Source organism: Salvelinus namaycush, chromosome 15, assembly GCF_016432855.1.
Source record: "Salvelinus namaycush isolate Seneca chromosome 15, SaNama_1.0, whole genome shotgun sequence".
NCBI lineage: Eukaryota > Metazoa > Chordata > Actinopteri > Salmoniformes > Salmonidae > Salvelinus > Salvelinus namaycush.
The window spans coordinates 20,985,915-20,999,431 of NC_052321.1; the positions used below are offsets into that span (position 1 = coordinate 20,985,915).

The 13,517-nt window shown below is 47.9% G+C and overlaps 1 protein-coding gene across 1 annotated transcript in view; it reads left to right on the plus strand.

Moving 5' to 3' along the window:
- Positions 1–676: 676 nt before the first annotated feature.
- The window catches only part of LOC120059984 (AT-rich interactive domain-containing protein 1B-like), a 98,312-nt gene continuing 85,471 nt past the window's right edge, over positions 677–13,517 (plus strand). The window contains exons 1-3 of the mRNA XM_039009061.1: positions 677–687; positions 2,900–3,095; positions 7,530–7,791. Of these exons, the coding sequence (XP_038864989.1) occupies positions 677–687; positions 2,900–3,095; positions 7,530–7,791 (469 nt within the window). The remainder of the gene's footprint in view (positions 688–2,899; positions 3,096–7,529; positions 7,792–13,517) is intronic.

Here is a 13,517-nt window from a genome sequence, read left to right on the forward strand (position 1 = left end):
TGTCTCTCTCTCTCTGGGTGAGTGGAGAGGAGGAGGGGTGGGGGGGTGAGTATGTCTTTGGGGTGAATGGAGAGTTGGGGGGGTGAGTATGTCTCTGGGGTGAGTGGAGAGGAGGAGGGGTGGGGAGGTGAGTATGTCTCTGGGGTGAGTGGAGAGGAGGAGGGGTGGGGGGGTGAGTATGTCTCTGGGGTGAGTGGAGAGGAGGAGGGGTGGGGGTTGAGTATGTCTCTAGGGTGAGTGGAGAGGAGGAGGAGGGGTGGGGGGGTGAGTATGTCTCTGGGGTGAGTGGAGAGGAGGAGGGGTGGGGGTTGAGTATGTCTCTGGGGTGAGTGGAGAGGAGGAGGGGTGGGGGGTGAGTATGTCTCTGTGGTGAGTGGAGAGGAGGAGGGGTGGGGGTTGAGTATATCTCTAGGGTGAGTGGAGAGGAGGAGGAGGAGGGGTGGGGGGGTGAGTATGTCTCTGGGGTGAGTGGAGAGGAGGAGGGTGGGGGGGTGAGTATGTCTCTGGGGTGAGTGGAGAGGAGGAGGGGTGGGGAGGTGAGTATGTCTCTGGGGTGAGTGGAGAGGAGGAGGGGTGGGGGGGTGAGTATGTCTCTGGGGTGAGTGGAGAGGAGGAGGGGTGGGGGGGTGAGTATGTCTCTGGGGTGAGTGGAGAGGAGGAGGGGTGGGGGTTGAGTATGTCTCTAGGGTGAGTGGAGAGGAGGAGGGGTGGGGGGGGTGAGTATGTCTCTGGGGTGAGTGGAGAGGAGGAGGGGTGGGGGGGTGAGTATGGCATAGCGGAATTCCATAAATAAAAACATTAGTAGATGCAATAAGAACATAATGAATAGGTGCTGTAGGGATGGAGTGGAGGAGGGATGGAGGGGAGGAGGGGTGGAGTGGTGGAGGAGGGGTGGAGGGGAGGACGGGTAGAGGGGTGGAGGGGTGGAGGGTAGAAGGGGAAGAGGGGAGGAGGGGTGGAGGGTAGGAGGGGAAGAGGGGAAGAGGGGAGGAGGGGTGGAGGGGAGTGGTCTGCTTATGCTTTAAACCAGTTAGAGCCTTTGTGGTGAATGAAAAAACAACATTTCAACAGCTCAAATATTAACGGCCTGCCTGGCTTGTCGACTCTCATCAAGGCCCCCTCTTTTAAATGGAAGACTAAATAAATAAAAACTGTTTAGTGGAATAAAAAATATTAGATGGCAGGGTTTGTGGGGTGGCAACTTCAACCTCAATATAGGGTACAAAGGGACTATCTTGAACATTTAGCTAGCGATTAAAGGTTGAGCTGTGGAGGGCTGGGGTACTTTATTGTCGTCATTGTTCAGAGAGACAATGAGGCGTGCGTTAAGTGAATAGGGCCGGCGTGCGTTAAGCGCTCGTTCTGCTCGGCCCGGCTCTATCAAGCTCTGTCGTATTATCAGGGGGAATCACAGTGAAACTCAACACTAATCCCCTGGTTTGGAGACAAGCGCCACCAGATTTGGGTGTCTTTACAGGCTTAGGAGTAATAGGGCTTCAAACGGGTCCTCCAAACAGACTCTCTTCCTATCTCCACATTACTGAGGGCTTAGAGAGGGAGAGTTATCACTCCGCAAGCTGCATATCACCCCAACGACAAATAACACTAATGGGCTAGTTTTAGCATTAGTGCTCTCACACACCACAGCAGACTGGAAACATGGGCGTGGTGGTAGGTTGTCTGGCTGCCTTATTAGCCTGAGGACTGTAGATACACTCAGGACGTGTGTGTATGCACCCAGCAGACCAGACTTTGTTGCAGACAGACATGGACAGTCCAAGAAGTAGACATTGGCTTTGGGGGTGATGCTGTATGTCTATAGAAGTGAGAGAACTCTAGAAACATTATGTTAACTACTAGTGTGTCTGAAGAGGAAGTGTATTTTTTGCCTGTCTGTGTTGGTGTTGAAAGTCTAGACAGTTGTGTTTGTTATTATGTGGCGGGAGTATTATCATGAGATTGCCTGTGCTTTGTGCAGCCATTGTAGCGAAATAGAAAAGCACATATTGCTTTCTGACACTGTGTCTCTCCTGCAACTATAGAGGCCCGGAACAGTTTGTTCTCGCTCTGCGAAAAACTACTTGCTTGAACATCAAATAAATGTAATTTTAAACATGGTAGCATCCCTCAGATTGGGTCCTATAGTCCTGTCTGTAGAACACAGCATTTCCCTCACATCCTAGTTCCACATAATATGTTGCCTGATCTGGAGATATAGCCTGGGACAGGAGTTTTTCCTGACGACACGGTCTGTTCTTGGATGTCTTGGTTTAATGGTTGGTGTTATTGCACAGACAGGCAGGCCCAAGAGGCTCCTGTAGGGTCCTTTCAGAGATGTTCCACTATGACAGAAGAGGACTTGGCACTGAGTGCAGTAAGCTCCTGGGCTGCTTGGAATGTCATCTCCAGCCAGTCATGGAGATGTGGGATGGAACCTGACTTCCCAACAGTGCCACCTGTGACACAAAGGACAACAGGCACTGGGACATTGATGAGTCAGGAGACTGATATGACTGTTGTATGGCCCATAATGACTTCTCCTGATCAGAGAGCTCTGTCGGTCAGTAGCATGGCCAGATGGTTTTGTAGCCTGTGGCATAGTAGAAAACTCCCCTCAGAACATTCAAATGATTCATCATTATCATTACCATCATTTCCACCACAACCACCACCACAACTAACACATCAGCAGCAGCATCATCATCATCATCATCATCATCCTCATCACTGTCATCATCACAACCAATACCATCATTATCATCATTACTGTCATCACCACAACCAACAACATTAGCATCATCATCATAATCATCATCACTGTCATCACCACAACCATCATCATCACAACCAACATCATCATAATCATCATCATCATCACTGTCATCACCACAACCAACAGCATCAGCATCATCATCATAATCATCATCATCATCATCTCTGTCATCATCACAACCAACACCATCATCATCATCATCATCACTGTCATCACCACAACTATCAGCATCACTTGCATCATTATAATCATCATTATCATCATCACTGTCATCACCACAACCAACACCATCAGCATCATCATCATCGTCATCATCATTACTGTTATCACCACAATCAACACCATCAGCATCAGCATCATCATCATCATCATTACCATTATAATCTTTCTCTCTCACTCGCTCAGTTTCCCCTGCAATCACATGTACACATCTCTCTCCTCTGCCTTTCTGAGCCTATGCCAGCTCTGTACTCTGTAGCTGGGAGTGTTAGCGTTTTGTGAGTTCCTCTCTGTCTGTACATGGTATTTAGTCGCACCTTGTGAACGGTATAACAGTGAGCTCTCTACATGGGGCATCCCATTACCCTCCACTCCCCCGCTCCCTCCCTGACACACAACCATTCAGAAAATAATTTGCATGGCATTTCATTTCATAATTTGCATGCCATTTTAATTCATAATTTGCATGGCATTTCATTTCGTAATTTGCATGACATTTAATTTACTCAACTCAACGTTTTGGGGAAGAAAAATATCTTAAGTGTAATAGCATTTCCACTGCTACATTCTTAGAAAAAAGGGTTCTAAAAGGGTTCTTCGACTATCCCTATAGGAGAACCCTTTTTGGTTCCAGGTATAATCCTTTTGGTTTCATCTGTGGAAAGAGTTAGACCTGGAACCAAAAGCGTTCTACCTGCAGCCAAAAAGGGTTCTTCAAAGGGTTCTCCTATGGGAACAGCCGAAGAACCCTTTAAGGTCCTAGATAGGACCTTTTTTTCTAAGAGAGAGGGAGCAGCAGCACAGCAGTCCGAAGGCAGTAACGAGAACAGTGAGAGAGTGAGGGCGTCCCCAGAGGGCTCACAACAGACATCTATTAGACCTAATTACAGCTGTCATCATTCTATTTACTCAGAGAAAAGAGAGGAATAAGCCTTCTGTACTGTACGAGTCCACCGAGTTAGTTTTAAATACCAGTGGGTACAGCAGTTGAGCCTTTGATAGCAACATGGGCGATTAACATTTGGATCTTTGGATTTTAAATGTAACTTTTCCCTTCCATTAGAGTTTCCCCTTGTATGTCACTGCAGACACTTTGAATATCAGCTTTTAACCTGTTCATGTCCTGTGTGAGGATATCTTAATAACTGGAAACAGAGAGAGAGAGAAAGAAAGAGAGAAAGAGAGAGAGAATGAGAGAGAACTCTCCCCACCCACACACAAACCCTCTACCATTCCTCACCCTCCTACCCACCAGCCTCCCTGTCATCCCTGCTGCTGTGCCACTGTGACTAGGCTGTGTCAGCTAGCCTGTCTGGCCTGGTGGCAGGACGGTTGCAGCAGGGTGACAGGGGGATCTGGTGGTGGAAGCTGTTGTGGCAGCGGGTGGCTGGTCCCTCCAACAGCGAGGTGACACGCTGGACAGCACTGCCCCAAGAGCCACCTAAACCAGAGCTGACAACACCAGCCCTGCATGGCCCCGGTCCTCTGCTCCACCCAGCCAGCTACAGCCTCTGACCTAGCCCTAGCAGCAACTACAGTCCCAGCCTCTTGTAAGAAAGCCTTCCCTGCTCTATACAGCCATGCTGGTTCACCCTGGTTCACTTGAGTGTGTGCCGTGCAGTATGTCTGTGAGGAAGTTTGAGGGTCAATGCTCTCTTTCCCCATGGTCCACAGACAGGAAGCTGTGGTGTGGTGCCTGACTCCTCCCTGTCTAGACAGGAAGCTGTGGTGTGGTGCCTGACTCCTCCCTGTCTAGACAGCGTGACCAGAGAATCCTGGACTGGGGAACACTGCCTGTTCCCTTCCCTTCCCAGCAGCACTCATTAGTTAGGGCACTCGAGTGGCGCAGCGGTCTAAGGCACTGCATCTCAGTGCAAGAAGTGTCACTATAGTACCTGGTTTGAATCCAGGCTGTATCACATCCGGCTGTGATTGGGAGTCCCATAGGGCGGCGCACAGTTGTCTGGGTTTGGCCGGAGTAGGCCGTCATTGTAAATAAGAATTTGTTCTTAACTGACTTGCCTGGTAAAATAAATATGTATATATAATTTGTGCATGTCTCTGCCTGCTCAGGGGGGACAGTCAGTGGAAAGACCACTCCTTAATGAATGATGTTTTTTTTCTCCCACTCAGTCATAGGTTGGTGATCTGGTGTGTGTGTGAGGTGTGTGCATGTCGTGCCTGTGTGTACATGTGCGTGCGTGTGTGTGTGTTTCTATGAGTGTGTTTGTGTGTGTGTGTTTCTACTGTGTGTGTTGGCTCAGCTGTCCCCTTAGTGCCCCTGCCTGTCTGAGTCTGACAGGCTGACAGCCTCAGAGAGAGAGGGGGAGGGAGGGAGGCTGATGCCAACACCCCTGAGGTGAAGGGTCACGAATGACTGCCTCTCAAACGTAGTGTGAAGCGTCTAGATAGGAGGCCATTACTTGGGGGTCTGGCCATCTCAACGTAAGTGGTTATTATCACCTCAATATTTTTCTTATTATGACAATTACATGCTTCAGAAGCATATTAAGTGATACAAGATGCCAACTGGGAGTAGTTGACAGCTATTTGGAGACTCAATGCACAGAGCAATTTGCAGCACAGAGGCAAACCAATTAGATTTGGGCCACTTTGGAAAGGGCCCAAGCTAGCTCGTTGGGTATTTGGCTGGGCTGGCTGTTTACTGCTGGAAATATCACTGTGTAGAGAGCAGCAGCTGGGATTCTTCACTGTTAGATCTGTGGAAGAGCCTGGTCTTATTCCCTGGGCTCTCTCAGTCACAACACTGTCTAGATGCCGTCAAGCATGAGTCTAATCCAAACAGGTCAATCCTCAAATCCTCCAAATTAATGATGTGCTTTTCTGCCCAACGGTTATTGGAGAACTGGCGACTAGCGAGTAATGTAATTATTCACAGTGCTTTCCCTTTTTTAATTGGCTCTGAGGCTAACAATCAGGTGGATGTCACACTAGATTCACCTGTTTAGAAATACGTCACCATGGTTTCCCTCTTTGCAGGACCCCACTGTGTCATATGGCACGCACTTGCGGTGACCTGTGACTGCCTGCTCAGAAAAATAGCTCTGGTGATTGGTTGAGACAGCCTATGACATCATCTAGCTCAGTAGAGTTGATTGGTTGGGACAGCGAGTGACACCGCTGACAGAGAGAAAGTGAGGGAAGTGGTAGAGAGAAACAGAAAGAGAGAGGCCTCTGTGTGTGCTGGGCTGATCGAGCACGGGCAGATGATGCCATCTGACAGACTGAGACAGCCTGGCAGAGCAGGGCGGGCAGACCAGGCGGGCGGGTGGTAGGGCGGGCGGGTGGGCAGCCACGGAGGCTTGACGAAAACAAAAGCCTGTGCCACCACAGAGGATACATGAACAACATGTATCCTCTGTAACATTATCACTGTTTATGACCACAAAACCTTCTTATTCATCTGGACAATATACCATAACACTCAACATGTTATGCTTCAGTAAACAATAGATGACAATAATACATAAACTGGTGAAAGAACCACAGTAGTAGCTGGTTTCATCTTCAGCTTTGATCCAGTATTTTCCCTATGGCCATTTTAGGAGACACAGGAGAGGTCTTTGGTGGCCGTAGAGAGGGTTAGGTAAAGGTTCATGGAGGTGGCTGGGGACAGATTCTGTGGAACCTGACTGACGGTGGTGGGTGGACAGAAAGACAGACAGATAGACAGACAGATAGAGAGACAGATAGCTAGCTACAGCAGGTGGCCTAGAGGTTACATTATTGGGCCAGTAACTGAAAGGATGCTAGTTCGCATCACCGAGCTGACAAGGTGAACAATCTGCCGATGTGCCATTCAGCAAGGCGCTTAACCCTAATTGCTCCAGGTTCAATGTTGATAATGTCAGACCCTGGCTGTGACCCCAGTCTCCAAGGGTGTCTCAGGTAGAGTGGGATATGCAAAAAACACATTTCCAATTCACTGAAATAGGACAAATATAAGTACCCACCAAATAATTGTTATTATAGATGCCTCACCTGGGTTGTGGCCCACATATCCCATCAGTGGTGGGTGGGTGGCCTCCCGTAGTGCAGCTGGAGAACTGCGGGGATGTGTGTTTAAGGGACTATCTATCTCCCTCTCCCTTCAATCTCCTCTTTTATAAGACTATCATTCAGACTGTCGGCATTCATAGGGGATTCCCTAGAAATTGTTCAGAATACCCTTAACCAGTCAATGCCCCCCTCCTCCCCTCCCTCCTACCTCCCCCTCGCCTCTCTCTCCCCACAGGGGATGTGTGTAACATAAGCTCAGCCTTGAATACTGGCCCATTACACATCACACAGAACAGACAGACCTACACCAGCAAGGCACTAAACTGCTTTCAGTATAGTTTCAGTATAGTGCTCTGTTGTGAGAGTATTGTGGAGTATTGTTGGGCTTTGTGGGTTATGTATTACTATGTTGTAATCCACAGCATACCCAGTGCTACTCTCTTGCTGTTTTGTGATAGTATCCCTTATGATATTCTTCGCTCACCATCTCTCCTGTCTCTCTCTTTCTCTGTTCCAGGACCTGTCTGGCTCCATAGATGACCTCCCTACAGGTACAGAGGCTGGTCACAGTTCAGCCATCAGTGCTACAGGCTCCACCAGTAGCCAGGGGGAGCAGAGTAACCCAGCCCAGTCACCCTTCTCACCCCACGCGTCACCCCACCTGTCTGGTCAAGGCAGCGGCCCATCGTCCTCTCCTGTTGGGTCCCCTGTGGGCTCCAACCAATCACGCTCCGGCTCTGGCCCCATCTCCCCTGTCAGCGGCCCAACCACAGCACCAGGTAAGCCAACAGGGTTCCTAAGGCAAATAATTTCACAAAATAATCAAAAAACCTCATACTGGTGATTGACTCTCTTTCTTTCTATAACACTCCTCTGATTCGTCTGTTCAAGTATCCTGTACAGGTATAATGACACCCTGTTGTGTTCAGATAAATTATGAGAAAAATATGGTCAGAACTACAGCAGTGGCCATGTCAAGATGACCGATGGGCTAGTTATAACCTTGTCTCATCGCTGCAACTCCTCTATGGGCTCGGGGAGGTAAAGGTTGAGACATGCATCCTCCAAAACAGGACCCACCTGGCCAACAACTTCTTAACACGCCGCTTAACCCAGAAGTCAGCCACACCAGGAAACGCCATTTGACTGACGACCGAAGTCAACTTGCAGGCGCCCAGCCCACCACAAGGAGTCGCTAGAGGACGAGCCAAGGAAAACCTCCCCCAGCCAAACCTTCCTCTAACCCGGACTGTGCAGGCTGTAGTGGCGCCTTAGACCACTGCACCACTCAGAGCCTCGATGTCTCCTTTCTATTTGAAATCATTTGTCATTTATTTTGAAAAACATTTTAGATGCACAGATACAGATGGCTGCTGTTGGCCTCTGTATTCTTCCTATCAGAACAGGAAGCCAAAATAAGACAATAGCAGATGTGTGTGTGTGAGGATTCAGGGCTGTTCCTCCCTAGAGGAATGGATGAGCATTTAGATAAACAGTGAGGTAATGAATGGGAGTGTGTTGGACAGGCCTTGGACAGGCCAGAGTGACACACGGCTATGAGACATGGCTCTGACTGCCCTCCCCTCCCCATCCAACCACAGCCTCCGCTGCTCTTCCTGATTAAGGCCTGACGGGCACGTCAGCAGCTCGCAGACCTGTCAATCACGGTGACGAGGCGGGACAAATGCTTGAGTGAGCTCCTGAGGCCAGCGGGTTGTTCCAGGCGGAATGAGCGCGTACGGGAGTGATTGACACTAATGAAAAAGCAGGACAGCCGCTCCCGACGCGAATGCCAAGATCATGCGGAGTGAGATGGTGAGACAGGAGGCGGATCTCATCGGAGGGATGGCTGTGATTAATAGAGTATCTATAAATATTCTCCCATCATGCAGAACACATCCTCATAGAGAGAGGATCATAGTCTGGTAACAGCTGCTAGGGTTTACCAGCTGTAGTTTATGCAATCACTTCTAATGAGAAATACCAACACCAGGCATATGAGAGAGAAACACTGAGAACTAATGTTGCTATGATATGAAGGATTGATTACTGTTTACTTACTAGCAGGTCATGAGAATTGTGTGATTTATCTTGCCTGCAACCTGTCTCCTTTCTAAACATACAAACATTATATTTTTGCCTCTGTCCGTATGAGGCTCACTGGCTGTCCCTAGGCCTTGTCTCTGGGTCCATTTGTCACTCTTCCATAAAGAGTGGCAGGGTCAAGTCTGTGGCATTGTCACTGGTCAAGTCTGCACCAGCACCACCACCACATTGGTTAGGTTAGGTTACGGTAGTCCATTGTATCCGATGATGACTTCCACTTCTGAGTTAACGGTGAATTCTTTGGTGACTGTAGAGTCTAATCCGAGATCCACAAACTTTATTGCAGTTGGGGCAAATGCAGTCTGTGTTGGCGGGGGCAGGCATGTATGTCTCCTGAGCTGTTTTTGCTGTCTCTTTGTGCTCCTCTCCTCCTCCCACCTCTGTTCACCTCTTTGGCAGAGCTGCCGCCAGGTGGAACGGTCGGCAGCAGCATCCTCTAGGTCTGATGTTGTTCACTGCACTTCTCCTGGAGTTGCCGTGCCGTGACTATCATGTCGACCATACTCCTGTTCTTTATGAAGCCGCATTGTGACTCTGGCAGCAGTTCCTCTGTGATATAGTTCATCAACCTGTGTAGCATCACCTTTGCCAGGACCTTGCCGGCAACAGCCAGAAGGTATATCCCTTAACCAACAACGCAGTTTTACGAGCAGTTGCCATACCAGGCAGTGATGGAACCCGTCAGGATGCTCTCGATGGTGCAGCTGTAAAACCTTTTGAGAATCTGAGGACCCATGCCAAATCTTTTCAGTCTCCTGAGGGTGAATAGGTTTTGTCATGCCCTCTTCACGACTGTTTTGGTGTGCTTGGACCATGTTAGTTTATTGGTGATGTGGACGCCAAGGAACTTGAAGCTCTCAACCTGCTCCACTACAGCCACGTCGATGAGAATGGGGGCGTGCTCGGTCCTTCTTTTCCTGTAGTCCACAATCATCTCCTTTGTCTTGCTCACGTTGAGGGAGAGGTTGTTGTCCTGGCACCACACAGTCAGGTCTCTGACCTCCTCCCTATAGGCTGTCTCATCGTTGTCGGTGATCAGGCCTACCACTGTTGTGTCATCAGCAAACTTAATTATGGTGTTGGAGTCGTGCTTGGCCATGCAGTCGTGGAACAGGAAGTACAGGAGGGGACTGAGCACGCACCCCTGAGGAGCCCCAGTGTTGAGGATGTGTTGTTACCTACCCGTACTACCTGGGGGCGTCCCGTCAGGAAGCCCAGGATCCAGTTGCAGAGGGAGATGTTTAGTGATGAGCTTTGAGGGCACTATGGTGTTGAATGCTGAGCTGTAGTTAATGAATAGGTGCTTCCTGCTTTAATTATTGCTTGTAAGCCGGAATCAGGAGGATAGAACTATGGTCAGATTTTCCAAATGGAGGGTGAGGGAGAGCTTTGTATGCGTCTCTGTAACGGAATTCCTCTTCCTCTTCATCCGAAGAGGAGGAGCATGGATTGAACCAAGACGCAGCGTTGTGATAAGACATGATATTTAATAAACAAAACAGGAAACACGACGAACACTTGAATAATTACAAAACAATAAACGACGTAGACAGACCTGGACGACGAACTTACATGAAACACGAAGAACGCACGAACAGGAAAAATGACTACATAAAACGAACAAACAAACAAAACCGAAACAGTCCCGTGTGGCGTAACATACACAGACACTGACACAGGAGACAACCACCCACAACAATCAATGTGAAAACACCTACCTTAATATGGCTCTCAATCAGAGGAAATGAAAACCACCTGCCTCTAATTGAGAACCATATCAGGTCACCCTTTACCAACATAGAAACACATAACATAGACTGCCCACCCAAACTCACGCCCTGACCGACTAACACATACAAAATAACAGAAAACCGGTCAGGAACGTGACAGTCTCTGTGTGTGGAGCAAAGGTCTAGAATTTTATTCCCTCTGGTTGCACATTTAACATGCTGATAGAAATTAGGTAAAACTGATCCAAGTTTCCCTGCATTAAAGTCCCCAGCCACTAGGAGCGCCACGTCTGGATGAGCATTTTCCTGTTTGTTTATGGCAGTATACAGCTCATTGAGTGCGGTTTTAGTGCCAGCATCGGTATGTGGTGGTATGTAGACAGCTACGAAAAATACAGATGAAAATTCTCTAGGTAGATCGTGTGGTCTACAGCTTATCATGATACACTCCACCTCAGACAAGCAAAACCTTGAGACTTCCTTAGATATGGTGCACTAGCTGTTGTTTACATAAATGCATAGGCCCCTGCCCCGTGTCTTACCAGAGGTTGCTGTTCTGTCCTGTCGATAGAGTGTATAACCCGCCAGCTGTATGTTCTTAATGTCGTCCTTCAGCCACGACTCGGTGAAACATAAGATACTGCAGTTTGTAATGTTCCATTGGTAGGATAAACGTGCTTTCAGTTCGTCCCATTTATTTTCCAGCGATTGAAAGTTAGCTAGCAGGACGGAAGGCAAGGGCAGATTTGCCACTCATCTCCTCATCCTCACAAGGCACCCTGATACCTTTCTGCAAAATCTCAGTTTCCTTCTCCAGCGAATAATGGGGAACTGGGCCTGGTCGGGTGTCTGTATTATATCCCTCCAGTCTGACTCATTGAAGAAGAACTCTTTGTCCAGTTTGATGTGAGAAATCGCAGTTCTGATGTCCATAAAGCTCCTCTCGGTCATAAGAGAGCAGCAACACCATGTACACAACAAGCTACGAACAACGCGAAAAAACAAAACAAAATAGCATGGTTGGTTAAGAGCCAATAAGACGGCAGCCTTCCACTTCCGCCACTGTTGGGGGACGATCTCCCGGTCCCAAACCTCAGTGATGTACTGGTGGAGCATTCTGGTGCAGAAGTAACCTCCCTTCTTAAGTAGCTCTGCCGGGATGCTGTCAGCACCAGGAGCCTTGTTGTTCTTGAGGGAAAGGACAGCTGATAACACCATATGGAAGGTTGGCCTGTTCCTAGGCCTTGTCTCTGAGTCTATTCGACACCCCATAAAGAGTGACAGGGTCAAGTCTGTGGCATTGTCACTGGTCAAGTCTATACCAGCACCACCATCACATTAAGGTTCTGACCGTGACACCACCGTACTGTGACCATGATGTGACCGTGGCTGTGGTTTATTGCCTTCTGAAGGTAGCTGCCTCGGTTACCGAGGCGACGCACGTCACATGGCCAAGTGCTCACGGGACACCTGTCACCCCTGACAACGGTCAGAGGAGAGCAATTCCACATTGTCAGCCTTTCACCTGGCTGTCACACACACTCACACACACACTATAAACACTGTCACACACACACATTCACTTTCAGACGGCACACACATATTGACTGACTGTGTACATACAGCACACACCAAATACACATGCTCGCACACACATACACTGGCACTCACACTATACTGTAGATGCACACAAACACTATACATTCATTTCACAGACACACACAGACACACACAGACACACACAGACACACACAGACACACACAGACACACACACACTAACAGCCTCCCAGTAATAGAAGATACAGAGAGGTGTGTCAGCAGCCTATGAGAAGATCAGGCCTACAGACAGATAGTGATAGAAAAATCTCTAGAGTTACATATCGCAATATTTTTAGTGACGATATCATATCGATCCTTTGACTCCAAGTATCGATCTGTTTAAAAAAACATTAGCTAGCGCTTGTGGGCTATATCTGCGCCAAAGCTCCAGTATTTTTCATCCTATACCTTGTTTTCCACCTTGTTTTTAAATAGTGAGCCAACATGTTTTCAGCTCTTGTATTTACATGACTAATTTTCTCATGCTCTCTCTTGTTTCTCTGCAGCAGACATATAGTGAGCAATATGTTTGGAACATCAAATCGCAATGCGTATAGAATTGTGAGAATAGTGAGAATCGTAAAGCATATGGCATCGGCACCTAAGTATAATGATAAAGTGGTATCGTGAGGTCCCTGGTAACTCAAAACCCTACAAACAGACATGTATTTATCGTAGAAAGCATCTGTTTCCCTCAGCGTAACTCACTTCATACATCCCTCTCCTTTCCAGACCTGTCTCTCTCTCTCTCTCCCTCTATTCAATTTCAATTCAATTTAAGGACTTTATTGGCATGGGGACATATGTTAACATTGCCAAAGCAAGTGAAGTAGATAATAAACAAAAATGAAATAAACAATAAAAATGAACAGTTAACATAACACTTCCAAAGGAATAGACATTTCAAATGTCATATTATGTCTATATACAGTGTTGTAATGATGTGCAAATAGTTAAAGTACAAAAGGGAAAATAAGTCAACATAGATATGGGTTGTATTTACAAAGGTGTTTGTTCTTCACTGGTTGCCCTTTTCTTGTGGCAACAGGTCACAAATCTTGCTGCTCTG